This window comes from Strix aluco, chromosome 15 (genome assembly GCF_031877795.1).
Source record: "Strix aluco isolate bStrAlu1 chromosome 15, bStrAlu1.hap1, whole genome shotgun sequence".
Lineage (NCBI taxonomy): Eukaryota > Metazoa > Chordata > Aves > Strigiformes > Strigidae > Strix > Strix aluco.
Genome location: NC_133945.1, coordinates 21323548 through 21337154, shown reverse-complemented (window position 1 = coordinate 21337154; position 13607 = coordinate 21323548). Strand labels below are relative to the sequence as shown.

General features: G+C 42.5%; 1 protein-coding gene across 5 annotated transcripts in view; it reads right to left on the bottom strand.

The window, feature by feature from the left end:
* Nucleotides 1-10488, bottom strand: part of TNRC6A (trinucleotide repeat containing adaptor 6A) — a 52290-nt gene extending 41802 nt beyond the window's left edge. For 3 of the 5 annotated variants that reach the window (XM_074841196.1, XM_074841201.1, XM_074841202.1), the window contains exons 1-3: nt 10338-10488; nt 9544-9591; nt 7079-7114 (exon numbers count right to left, since the gene is read on the bottom strand). In XM_074841196.1, the coding sequence (XP_074697297.1) occupies nt 7079-7114; nt 9544-9591; nt 10338-10342 (89 nt within the window). In that variant the 5' untranslated portion in view covers nt 10343-10488. Of the gene's footprint in view, nt 1-7078; nt 7115-9543; nt 9636-10337 lie in introns of those variants that run through there. The other 2 variants (XM_074841197.1, XM_074841199.1) reach the window with 2 other exon arrangements.
* Between the last annotated feature and the right edge of the window lie 3119 nt (nt 10489-13607).

Genomic DNA, 13607 nt, shown 5'->3' with positions numbered 1-13607 from the left:
AAAATCGTATGATTACATTTTGGGTAACTGAAGCAGTTTTCTCAAATCTATTTTTATTAATACTGCCAGACAACAGTTTTGCTTTATCTAGATGGTAAAAATCAATTTGTCTGGAGGGAGGAAAGTTTTATATTCACAAAATTAACAAGTATTTCTTTATTTAATCACAAATATCTTCTCTGATTTCTCTCTGTAAACAGAAAACCTTTGGAGCTTGGCTACATGTATCTGTAGAGCAACTAATACAAACAGAAACTGTTTTTCATCCCTACTTGCCAAGATCTTTGTTCTCACTGCAAATCTGATTTCATCCTCTACTTGTTTCTTTTCCCAGTGCTCCCTTCTGTTGGAATAACACTGATTTATTGTATATCCAGCATTTCTTTTCTCCTCTACCACTTTTAGGGTGACAGTTACAAGTACCCGTCAACTCACGCTGCATGTGTTCACAAAAGCAGTCTGACACTGCAGGTATTTCCCAGCCTAGAGCTGCAGCATGCTTTGACAATGAGCAGTCAAACAATACCAGTATTCTTTCCACCCTACATATACAGTAATGTGCTACAGACAGACCACTGCTCTAAAAAGTTTCCACAAATTGAATTCTGTCTTTCAAGATTTTCTACTAACAGAGAACAAGCATTACTTATTTCTTCTTTAAAAGAATTGCTTCTGATGTGTTAAGATATGAAAAAAAAACCACCCTAAAAATGGTATTTCTGAGACCCCTCTGTATTTTAGTTGCACTGTAAGACAAATCACAAACCATCAAACACATCATGGCTATTCTGCATTTTAGCATAGTTTAATCTGGCTGCAAGATTCATTGAGGACTGTCTTACTGCAAAAAGCAATCTTGCATTTGCAATTAGGTCTCAAAAATTGTTTCATAGACAACTAAGAGCTTAGTCACGTAACTACAGAAAACAATTCCAGCTGGCCAGTTTCATTTAAAGCAATTCCTTGGATGGTTTGCAAGTTTGAGGTAACAATTAACCTGCAGCGACATCTGTGCCCCATAAAGGTGACACATTTGGCAGTTTTGTCCCTCACTGTCTTGCATCCTGAGCATTTGTAACCAAACTGAAGTTGGTAACACTGACCCCCACTTTTGAGTTAATTTGGAATAGTCCAATTTTTAAGAGGCAATTGGAATTGGTAAACAATACAAGAAGCATGTGGGTCTGAATTCAGTCTAGAAAAAATAGCTTCTATATATCACAGTTCATGCTGGATAGAAGACACGACTCGTTTACAGCTGACTTCTGTACAAAGAGTCGTCACCGGTGCGCTATTCAGGAAGACACCACTTCCTGAAGTACCACTGAGAATAAGTGACCTCTAGCCCAACTGAAAAGGCCAAGTACCGTATTTTCCTCCCTTGGGCAGGAAGAGTTGTGCCTGCAGCCCTTCTCCTCTCACCATCTCACTGCCTCTGTGCATCACGCACAGCTACCCCACACGCTGCTGCTGGGCCAGCACCTCCCAGAAGCACCAGGTCACGCACAGGTTCTGTGAGCAGGGCCCCGGATCACCCCAGGAAAACACACCGTCACAAGCAGGCTGTGCAGCGGGAACTCCTGTCACCTTCTCATGATGTCCCCTGTGCTGAAGGCTGCTTAGATCCGAGGAGGGAGTAAGCTACGATCCAGAGCATCAATCAGCCTGTTCTGGTCGCTCTCCTTCCTGGGGTGCCCAGCACTGGCTGTGCACATCAGTGCAAGATGGGATGAGCTGCCAGACTTACCCCTGGAACCACGGAGCTGCTGCTGGGAGACACCATCAACCAGGCTGAAACCTGCCTCTGCTAGGCTGGGTGGCCCCGGGGAAACAGCCCAGCTCCCTCCCGACTGCCACAGCAGTTATGGGCACAGGCTGAACACCTCTGATGTAGGAAGTGTCAACGGTGCAGGATGGTACACTACTGGAACAAAAGGCTTTTTACAGGATTTCTAATAACCTGAGAAGAATTCTAAGAGTTAAGAAAGCCACTAGCAACTTGTTTTGTATAACAAATTTCAGTGTGTCACACGCAAAAACTACATTAACTGAAAAATCATTCAGCTTTTAGAAGAAAGCTATAGCACTTTAAAGAGCAAGCAGAATGCAAAATAGTATTTTCACAGAGAAAAAGAAAAAAACTCATCAATCCTGCTACAGCTAAATCAACAAGATTACATTTCATTTTTAGAATACAGATGCTAACAAACAACATACCAATATCTCTGGAATATTCTACCAGAGCACCTTTTTGTGTTTCCACACAGGAACAATCAAACTCCTAAATTATGACACTGTGATCATTCTATTTTCATGTATTTAAGAAAAACTGATCTTAGATTACAAAGCCAGCCTAGAACACCTAAAAAACCCCCTATGATTAATATCAGGACCCTACGTGACCCCTGAAAAGAAATTACCCACCTGTATAGTTCACGACAAGTTTTTAAAAGAATATTAGATTACCATTATAATGTTAAATCTCAGTGATTGGAAAGCAAAACTAACCCACTGTACAATTAAATAACAGTGAAGCCCTTACTGCCTCTGTTCTTCACTGAAAACTGACTCTTTCAAGGTAGTCCTATTCCCTCTACCCTCTTACATAAACATAAACCTGAACTACAAATTCAGATTTCCCTATTAAGTCATCACAGCCTAAAGGAGAATTCCTCAATTTCCATCTCTGACAGCTGAAAGCACAAATTTCCTTTATTCTTTCTAACACATTCATACACAGCCCTCTCAACAGACAGCAAATGAGAGTATTTATGCATCAGATTCCAACACCCATTAGAACATATAACAAACAAGCTACATTTTTAATGCTACTCCTTGAGAAACAGAAGTTACGTAGTATTTCCCATTTATCATCTTAGACTTTAATAGCTACCTATTCCTGCCCTATTATTTTTTGTGTACAAACTATCAGCAGCTTCATGTTACTTCACAGCACATAACAAGAAATAGTAGGAATCCAGTCTCACAGTGTAACAAGACAAAGGCAGAAAATTAACAAGTTGTTTTGCTGGGCTTTTCCCTACACCTGGGTAGATTTGATCCAACCACCTCGTACAGCGAAATGTTTGTAGCAGCACACTTCGTCCATCAGCTGGCCAAGCGAAAAGCAACGACTGAGAATTCGGATTCACAACATGAATATATAAACAGACCTCTATTATTTCCCCTATCAGCCATCCAATTTTCACTAACACACACGTACAGGGAATTTCCTTTTCCTCCTATATAATTGGATTAGCTTGCTCAAGGTTAAATGGTCTTAGCAGAAATGCAAACCTTATTTTTCAATTCAGATGAACTGAAAATAAAATACCCACACCATACGAAATTCACATTTGAGACTGGAGCAAAGGCCTTCAAGTTTAAATAGCTTGACTTGAAAGGTGCTTTATTTTCAAGTGAAACCAAATGAAAACAGATCTTGATCTCAGGAGAGACTGCACATTTGATGGCTCCGAGAACATAAATGTAGAAGCCACTATTATCTGCATAATTTTAAACAGACTGTCAGATAAATATTTACTATTATTTTTTTTTTCCTCTAATTGTATACCTCAGCACAATTCTTGTTTGTATAAGGGGAAAAAAAACATCAAATTACCAAAACACTTTCCTGAATTAAGCCATTAGAAAAAAGAAAGTACTTTTTAAGCTTCTAGGACAGGTATCACTTTGGCAAGACAGAAAGTACCTTGCAATTCTGGGTGATTTCTGATATGAAGTCTTTCACTTCATTATCATAATCACATGCCATTAAATGAAGAACAGCTACATTCTTACTTCTATAGTCAGCATTCATTACTACTTCTTTGTCTTAAGTTTTGACCATTCTGATTTTATTTTTGTATGGTTCAACTTGTTATTTGGTTTGTGAACTGGAAAAAAGCTGCCATGCTCAGAATTGGAACATTTCAGGTAATATTTATATCAAATCGTATTTTACTTATTAAATTATCAAAAAAAGTTCTATTAATCTATAATTTCAAAAGCTTCAGCTTTCATTGCCAAAATATCTGGGCTAAAATAGACATATTTAACCTCAATTCTTATGCTGTGGAACAGGAGAATCAAGTATACCCACATTTGCCCTGGAAGATGCACTGAGGATGCAGTAATTAATGTTTGTGCAGCATGCTATCTCTGCTGTTATAATATGTGAAAGGGAAACACATTATGCCACAATAAAATTACAATTCTAGTCACCTCACTGAGGAAATTATGGGTACGAGAAGAATTCTGACACAAATTAAGATCTAAGACATAGCGCTGCATTATTATGATTTGAACTCAATATTTATCTCTGAGTGAAAGCATTTATTACACGCACACAGCAAATCTCAACACTGCAATAAAGCAGGTCGCCGTTCGGCGTTACCGCCAGTCACCCAGCGTGCCCCAGAGCGGAGGCACCCACGCAGCAGAAGGGCGCTCGCTCCAGCGGGGCGAGGCCTCTCCACGCTGCTGCAGGAGATGCCAGCGCCGCTTGGGATGCTCCCGCAGTCAGGCAGGGAGCTCCGAACCCCACTGCCAAGCCACGTTTCCCTCCCGCTGCCCCACAAGATGGTGCTCGCACATTTTTAAAGAGGCTGCTTCCATCGCCAGCAACCGCTTCCAGGAGCCCCGAGGCTGGGCACGTTCGGGGGCTGAAGCACAGCAGACCCTCACAGACTGCGCCGGGGTTTTCGGTGTCACCGCAATGGCCCCTCCACACGCTGAACACCTCAGCAGCACAGCACTGCCCCGTCCTGACCGACACCGGGCAGGGGGTCACGCAGGGGAAGCACCTGCCCGCTGGGCAAAGGAGACCAGTTAAACAACTAGCCAAGCTCTTCCTGGCCCTGTGTTACTAACTGCAGGTCAAAAGCTATTTACCAGGCCTCTCATCCTTCTCAAAAGGATGCACATCGCTCAGCCTATGTATTGACACGGGAAGCAGGAGACACTGGTAGCACAGCAGCTAATGAATCCCCAACCACCAACTTCTGCGTTAGCCCTTCAGGGATGTTTACCTCCTACCCATTTACTACACGGAGTAAAGATAAAAGTAAGAATTAGAAGTAATTAGACACAGTGCCTTTTGAAACCACTCTGAAATTTCCAGTGATGAATATATAAAATAAATCTGTGGAAAAATAAACAAATAAATCCTTTCCACCATTTGCTTTTCTTCTAGTTATAACTTAGCCTGCAGTGCTACAGGTGGAACACTGCCAGGTAACTACATTTAAGTATCTGGAATTGAAAGATCTTTTACAATTCTGCAAAGACAGCAAACGTGTGTGAACACACTACGTATTCAATCTACATCTGCTACCCTGCACAGACTTCCAAACACACTGCTGAGACTTTAAGCTTTGATAATTTTTCCGTATTGTGGCCTACAAGTTCCCTAATCTTTAAATTTTTTGAAATTATGCAATTAGATACAACTGCCAATAAAAATTATGTCTGTTTCTACAAAAAAAAAAAGCTAGCTTTTCTACTAAGCCATCATTATACAAGAATCAATTATAAAATGTGTACTTTGATTAAAAATGGATCCTCCAATTCCTTTATTCCTTTCCACAAAATAGCTTACTACACCAAAAAGAGCACTCTTCAAGTTTATGGAATAGAAACCAGTACTTAGAAGTTAACAAAAAACCCCCAACAAAACCCACCAGCGCCTTAAATGGAAATGCTCTGGCAACTAAAACCACTCAGCATATTACACAGGAGCAAAGAAAGCCTCAGGCACCGATAGCAAAACAAAAACACTTATTTACACACGTCATGTATGTGTGTTAATTCTTTCCAGCCATTAACGTATAGAAGAGGTGCTGCCAAGCTAAAAATTGAAACAATTACTTCAATGAATAATTAATTAGTAAATGTGTGTCAGCTACTTTATTTTTTTTGCTTTTAAATACCTTAGCCTCTAAATTATCACCCTAAAAGTGAAGTGACAGAATTCTACCTACCATGTCTACCACCACCACTTACTTGGAACACACTCACCCTTCCCGTTTTCCCCGTGCAGAAGCTGGCTCAACAGAACTGTGATCCAAACTACAAGCACTGTAAATACGCCACAGTTCTGGAACAATGTGTGTTACAGTTCTGCCCTGAAGTTTCATCTGAGACATTCACTGCTACATAAGCATACAAAAGACAAATCTCTTTCCCAAGAAGTTTATCATCTAAATACACAAGACTTCAGTAGCAGCAATAAACAATCCCTGTCTTCATTTAACAAACGATGAACTGGAGAAGATCGATGAAACTGCTTCTCCATAATCGCACTGGTCGCGTAGGAGATCTGTAACAGATGCACAAACCCAAACAACTGTTCCAGCCCAGCATCTGAACCGTAAGACCACCCATACTCTAGACTGTTACAGTTTTGTTAACGGAGAGACAAGAACTGTCCTGCACAGCAGATTTGCTTTAAGTCTAGAAAACGAAACAGTAAACGCAGGTTACCTTATGGGGATAACCTGAGAATTACGCATGACCTGGAAAAATGTGTGTAGAGGAGAAAGGAATGCATAATTTTGCCTAAGTATCTCTAAAGGTCTTGAAAAGTATGAATAGAATGCTGTCTCTCTGCAATAAACTCTTCCTGTAAGAAGTTTATCAGGAAAAAACCCACACCCCCCAAAAACCCAACAGAAAATCAAGTGCTTAATTATCAACAGAAATGACTACATTTGACACTGTTTCTCCACGCCCCTATCATTGAGCCATCTCATTTTTTTTTTCTACAGCAGATAAGGAAAGCCTCATGGAAATATGATAGTTATTCTAACATGGAAGAGTAAAAGAAAATAAAATTGTACAGTAGTAGCTTAGTGGAATACATGGATGAAATCTAGAGGTACATATGATTTTAGGCAAAAATGCTTTGCTCTCCCAGAACATGGACAGTCTGCAACCAATGCAGATGGAATCTCTGGAGCGGACACACAGGTGAATGAAAGCAGTGTGTGACTTTTCCCTCTAATTTGCATGCTTGTGAAGGAAGAGTCAAGCTCCTGTGTTTGGAAAAAGAAATTGTAAACATATTTCAGATATTTACCTTCTCTCAGTTCCACATAAATGAGGCAGGAAAGCCCTGTTTACCAAACAGAATTAAAGAGTTATTTCTTAAAGCAGAGGAACTAAATGGTGATCTTTACTGGTCCCGAATTTAACCAAACTTAACTCTTACATTCCTCCAGTTAGTAACGGACAGTTCTTGTTCAGCGGTAGACTGAACAGGTGACATTTAACTTGAAACGTTACGCAACAATACAGTGTGCAATACATTTACGTGAATTACTGTTGCAAATCATGCACTAATCTTATTTTTGAGACCAGGAATATTTGCATAGGACTAGGCGTGTATGCATTTGAAAGCGAACACAGACCAAATGAAGATTCTTTTCCAAAAGGGCAAACAAGTCAAATTGCTAATCCCGAGTTTAAAACAGCATCACTCCAACTGGACAAGCAAGCTGCAGTAAAAGCTATAATACTTATCCTATCGCAAACCTGCAGTCTAAGCCAATATTCCTAGTAAAATAATAAATATTTGCTACCCATTCATTTAAAAGCATAAACTCCAAAGGTGACTTCAGAACATACATGAAGCCATGCCAACGTCCCATGGAGCCTACCGTCTATATACACACTATGCAATTTTACATTAAGAAAAACTGTAGCATAGGTCTATTTACCTTTCCCAGGAAAAGATATTTGCTCTTTTACAATTTGACTAGGTCACTGCAAATTTAATAAGATCATAAATAATGACATTAGAGAAAGAATGAGGGCTATCTGTTGAGTTCTACAGCACTAAACCAATTAATCAGGCCTATCCTGAGTAGGCAGGCCACAGTTTTATCAGGCTATGTGCTCACATGATGAAAACTCCCTCACTAAACATAAACCACTTAAAATACAGGTTTCTGAAAACAGCTGGTATATTGATGTTAACTTAAAACCAGATCTGAATCTTTTAAATGAATAAAACCTACACCTCTGTGCCAGAAAACACGGAGACCCATTCCATATCAGAATTTACTCAGCAAACCTTGCTCTGTCCCCATCCCCCAGGAAGCACCGGGTTCAGGCAGTTCTCTAGTTTACTTTCACTTCTTGTCATGCTGGCAGGGGTGGCAGATAGTGACAAGAGATCTCTCTTAACGTCATAAAAATGTGAAGATCTACTGACTCCCTAAGACTTGTATCAGAATGTCGTTTTGAACTTAGCACTCTGTCCATCTAAACAACACAGTTCTGAAATTGCTTCTGGCATCAAATATGCACTGCGTGCTTTTCACAGAACAGTAATGATTTAATTTTTTTTTTTTTTTTTACACAGCATTTTGGAACCTTTTGCGGACAGATTACTTAAAGAGTGGCAATTTGAAATCATTCTCGAGTCCCTTTAGCAATGACCTTGACGTTGTATTTAAAAGCAATATGGTAAGTGTTCTTAAAGCAATATGGTAAGAATCTTAAAGATTCTATGTATTTCAACAACAAAATGGGAAAAATTATTCATACTTAAGCATATTACCAAAAAAAGGAAGACACACACTGACAGCAGAGGAAAGCCAATCTGTTTTCACAGTGCAATCACAAATCAGTCTGGAAGTTGGAGACTGATTAGGCACGGTAAACAAGTAAAAAAAGCAAGGAACCAGAAACTAATATTCTGTCAGTTATATTCAGGGTTTCAGCATATTGCAAACGGCCCTAGCAGAGGTCCCTTTAAAAGTTCACTAGCAAAAGTCCCCTTAAGGTCAAATTGAAAAAGAACACAAAAAGAAAGTAGGACAAAAGTCAAAATCAAAAGAATGTAAACAACAGAAAGACGTAGATATTTGCAAGAAAGTCACTGTACTAAAAATAAAAGGTGCAGAAGAAATAACTTCTTAAATACAAAAGTGATGTATATTACTGGCACAGAATTCTTAATTCCACATAACTTTACTCTTGAGCTAAGCAACTGAAAAAAGGAACTGCCCATTCTACAAAGTTCTCAAATAAAAACTTGCTATTGGGAAATCCACTGCCTTTAACTCTTCATGGAAAAAGAAGCAAGGACCTAAGAGTTATATGGCAACATACAGTTTGAGTTCAAAGCAAGTTTCTTGCCAAAACCAAGTACTTCTTGCCTCCCAGCAATATTTGCCTGAACTTTATAGGAAAAACCAAACAAATCCTTCATTCTTTTTTTAGTTACTGTTAGGTACCACAACTTAGGACAGAAAAGTTATTTTTATCTTCAAAAACCTACTCTATTAAAGAAACTCTATTACAGAACCTGATATTGTTATTATGCAAAAGAAACAATGCTAACAAGGTGTTTAGTCGACTGAATTAACTAAAATTGCAGAGAATTCTCCATGCAATAGAGGACATTTTAAATTCAGGGTGTTTTTTATCCTTACAATTAACACGAGATTAAAGCTCCAAATAAAGCCCACAATGATTTCTAGCCCAAGGCCAACTCTCGTTCTAAACTGTAGGAGTGAATTTAAATGAGTATCTTACCTGCTTAGTTTTCTTTCGACTTCTTTGGTAGCTTTAGCTTCCAATTCTCTGGAACAGAAAGTGGTGTTGGTTTCCATGTCAACAGTAATGCAGCACAAAGCAAAAAATAAAACTGGAGCGGGGTTAAGATACACACTGAGCTCCATATGTTGATTTGTCAGGAGGAAACGGGGAGACCACAGATTGCCAAGTAATCAAATGATATGTTTACCCAGGGACAGCGAGGCAAGCGGAGCATAACCAAAGCCAGCGCTCCTTCGCTACTACACAACCTCTGCTTAATCCTTTCAAGTACTTCAAGGAAAACAATTCTGCTGCATCACTTAAGCCTGAGAAGTTGTTTAAAATACAGCAGCGAGAAGAGGAAGCCCTCCTCGCCCTCCCAGCCTACAAAGATCGGCGGCTACAAAGGGCTGCCAGCTCCGCAGGAGCAAACAATAACGAGCACAGGAGGTCAAAGCTCAGCTCCGCAGGGAAAACATCGCTTTGGGGCAAACGCCGCGGCCCCTCCGCGGACCGGCCCCTCCCGCCGGCTCCCGCCCGGGCGGCACCGCTCCCGCGGGGAGCCCGCCCGCCGCCGCGCCGCAGCCCGCACCCCCGTCCCCCGCCGCCGGAGGCGCCGCCAGCCCCGGGCCGCCGCTCCCCCCCCCCCTCTCCGCCCCGCCTGGGCCGCCCCGGGGCGCGGAGGGGGCTCCCCGCCGCCCGGCCCCTCCCCCGCCCGCGGCGGCCGAGCCCCCGCCGACGCCTCGGCTCGGCGGCGCCCGCCCTTCCCGCCGCCCGGCCCCACCCGCTACCTCATGTATGTAAAGTGCTCGGAGTCCGGCCCGGCGTGGCTGCGGCCCGGGCCCGGCGCTGGCGCGGCGGCTCTAGGCGGCCTGGGCCCGGCACTGCGGAGCGGGAGGGCCCGGCAGCTGCTGCTGCAGCACCGCCGCCATTTCCTGCCTCCTAACCCGGCCGGGTCCGGCCCCGCCGCACAGGAAGGGAAACCCCGCCCCGGGCAGCACTTCCGGGTCGCCGCGCTCCCCCAACATGGCGCCGCAGCAACCGCCCTAGCAACGGGGTGGGGGAGGCGACCGGCCGGCGCCCTGACATTGCGGCCGACCCCGCGCCAGGCCGAGCCCGCGCAAGGCCGCCGGCCCCCGGGGCAGCCCCTGCCCAAGGGCCGCTTAGCGAAAGGCTCTCTCGAGCCCGGCGAGGGCAGTGCCTGGGGCCAGGGTGACCTTTGGTAGGGCACCCTTTGGCCAGGCGATCCCTTTTGGATTCAGCGTGCCACTGCAGTTCTTGGTTATCCTGAGAAGATACGCGGAATTCCATGTGCTATCTCATCAAACATCCTACAGAAAAGGACGGTCGCTTCTCCGAGCAATGCAGGACGCGGCACAGACAAGAACATAACATACATTTCCATGCCTGTTTTTCCCTATGTGGGGCAGCTCTTTGGGGTCCTGGGCGCTGCGGCACGCTCAGCGCTGCTCCGGACTTTGGGCCGTCAATAACTACTGAGACTGACGGCAAAGAAATGTGTAAATAACCACCATAGAGTAAGATAGACCTTTCTCTTATCCTTCCACTGACTTTAGTACGCTGAGGGAGGTAATGGAAAAGTATCCAGCACTTGCAAACCTATCTAGAAATTGATTTATGGGAACATACAGCTTAATCCAAAAAGTACACAGAGAGCTTCTAACTTCAAATACCCGAAATGAAGAGCAAAGAATGTATGAGCCACACTCTCGTGTTACTGTACTTGACTTCGGTAAAAATATCCCAGAAATTAATTGAGAAAAATCAAACCGGTCAAAGGACTGACAGGGAATAATGGAAGAGAATCAAGAACAGTAACGTCAAGAAAGAACGAAGCTGAGAGCAGACAAAATTCATAGTAAACAGATCTGCATTCTCCCAGGCATTCCCTGCGGGGAGGGTGGAGCTGGCGTTGCTGTGAGGCCTTCGTAGCCCAAACACTGCAAAAGTGAAAATTGGAAAATTCCTCAAAATGGAAGTGAAATTATTTAATTGTCATCATTAATGGCAAGAAAGTATTTTTTAATATCTTAAGTGTTTTTAACATTTCAAAGTCCCATTACTGGCATCAGTAAGAAACACAAGAGTAAGACGCTTGCTTACAATACTACTTTTGAACTCTGGAGTACATTTAGCATACCTGCATTTGAAAACATTATGGCTAGTTTCTACTTCCAATTTCCAGTGCATACAGGCTAAAATTAGAAAGATGCAGATGCATCCCTCATAGCAAACTGATAAAAAAAGGGTGAATACAGATAATAGGTTTCTGCTTAGAAATTTAACTGAGAAGAAATTAGTGCCACGCCAGGTACACCAGTCGTGAGGATGTATCCTACTTGTAGCTAAATCTCTGCAAAACAATCTGAAAAAAATTTATTGAGCTGTATCAGCTTTCAATATACGCTGTCTGCTTGCAGGGCTGGGTTACTTCGGTGCACAGCAAAGCTGTCGCTGAGATGGCTGCTCACTGGCGTTCCGGCACTGAGTTCTAAAGCACTGGTTGAAAACACCCCAGCAGTCTGCACAGCTGCTGTTCAAGGGAATAATTGTTATTGTACGTGCCTACAGTACTGTTCAGGAATTTAATTTTCTTCTCAGCTCCCTTCCACTGTTCACATGGAAATAAGCATCATCCTGTCTGCACTATTAGCTGAGCTACTGAGAAAAGTAGTTTTGTTGGCATAGGGAAGTTCTTGCTTTTTGCATCCAGCTTGCACATTATCACCAGCATTTACCAGCCCAATTTCAGTTGGCCTTTACCATTCTTATTAATGCTAGTGAAAGAATGAATGCTGTTTTATTCACCTGTAAAATAAATGGATGCCCTGAACAAATGAGCAATTGTCTCTGGAAATCTGCTGCAATATCAACTGTCTTTCTGCCAGCATGAATGGAGTGAAGTATATTTCAGCTGCAGAAGATCCTACATTATTAAAGATGAGCATTTATGACAACGCAGCATAACCAGTAAGGGTATTTTTGTTCTCTTCTTAGAGGCTTAATAACATAGTGTGCACTGCTGTGAGCCGAACATGCACATGCATGAAGTGGTTGTATTATCTTTGATGTACTTGAAAGGGCACTGACAATTTGAAACCAGTTTCTCAGCTTCTATTAATAACTCGTAAGTTAATTTTGGTCTTGTTTATTTTTCTTCATATGAAAAAGTTTGGATTGTCATGTCATAGTGTGTAACTGACAGCCATTATTTCCTGACGTCTGATTCAGCTCCCTGTTACTGTTTCATTCACAGCAGCCCTGTGTTATCTGTCTTTAAAGGCACTACATTTGATGTAGGAGGACTGATGTTAAGTCTGTCCTCAGTTAGGAGAAGTCTAATAAATGCATTATGCACTCCTGTTATGTCATTTTGTTAACTGTATTATGCCACTGTCAATAAAATTCATAGTCAAGCTCTGTGGCTTGCTTTATTATTTTAGATTGTTCGCTAATTTTATTTATGCACATGTTTCTAATGACTAGACTGCTGCAGCGATTGCTTCCATTCTGCCTTGTAAATACTGTGGCTGGTTATACACTGTCAGCAAATCTGCTGCACTAACTAACCCTCTATTACCTATCCCATCATCTCCTTCTCACATCATCATCATGATCTCACCTCTTTCACCCTCCCTGGTGACACTTTCTTTCAGCTAAGTTCTTACACATACGAAACCAGTTGGTGAACTGGATACACGAGAGAAATTCAGGCACCCTCAAACAGGAAGAACGTTTTCTTCAAGACGAAACAGAAGGTTGAACTTCACCCATGCAAAAGACTGTTAGTCAAAGCAGCGGTGCTCAACAGGTCATGGCAGCTGGGTGGAAGCAGCCCGAGATAGCTGCTCCTTGGTTTAAACCCTGCCGGAGCTGCAGAGCTGCATGTTCACAGGCTGCCTGCCCTGAATTCACATTTCACCCGTCGATGCATCACCTCGCAGAAGCTCTCATGGACCGTGCACACCTGAACTGCGCTGGCTGCCCCTGCTTCTGGAGAGAAACACGGGAGGGTGGTGGTGAGCAGCTCCAGGGATTGT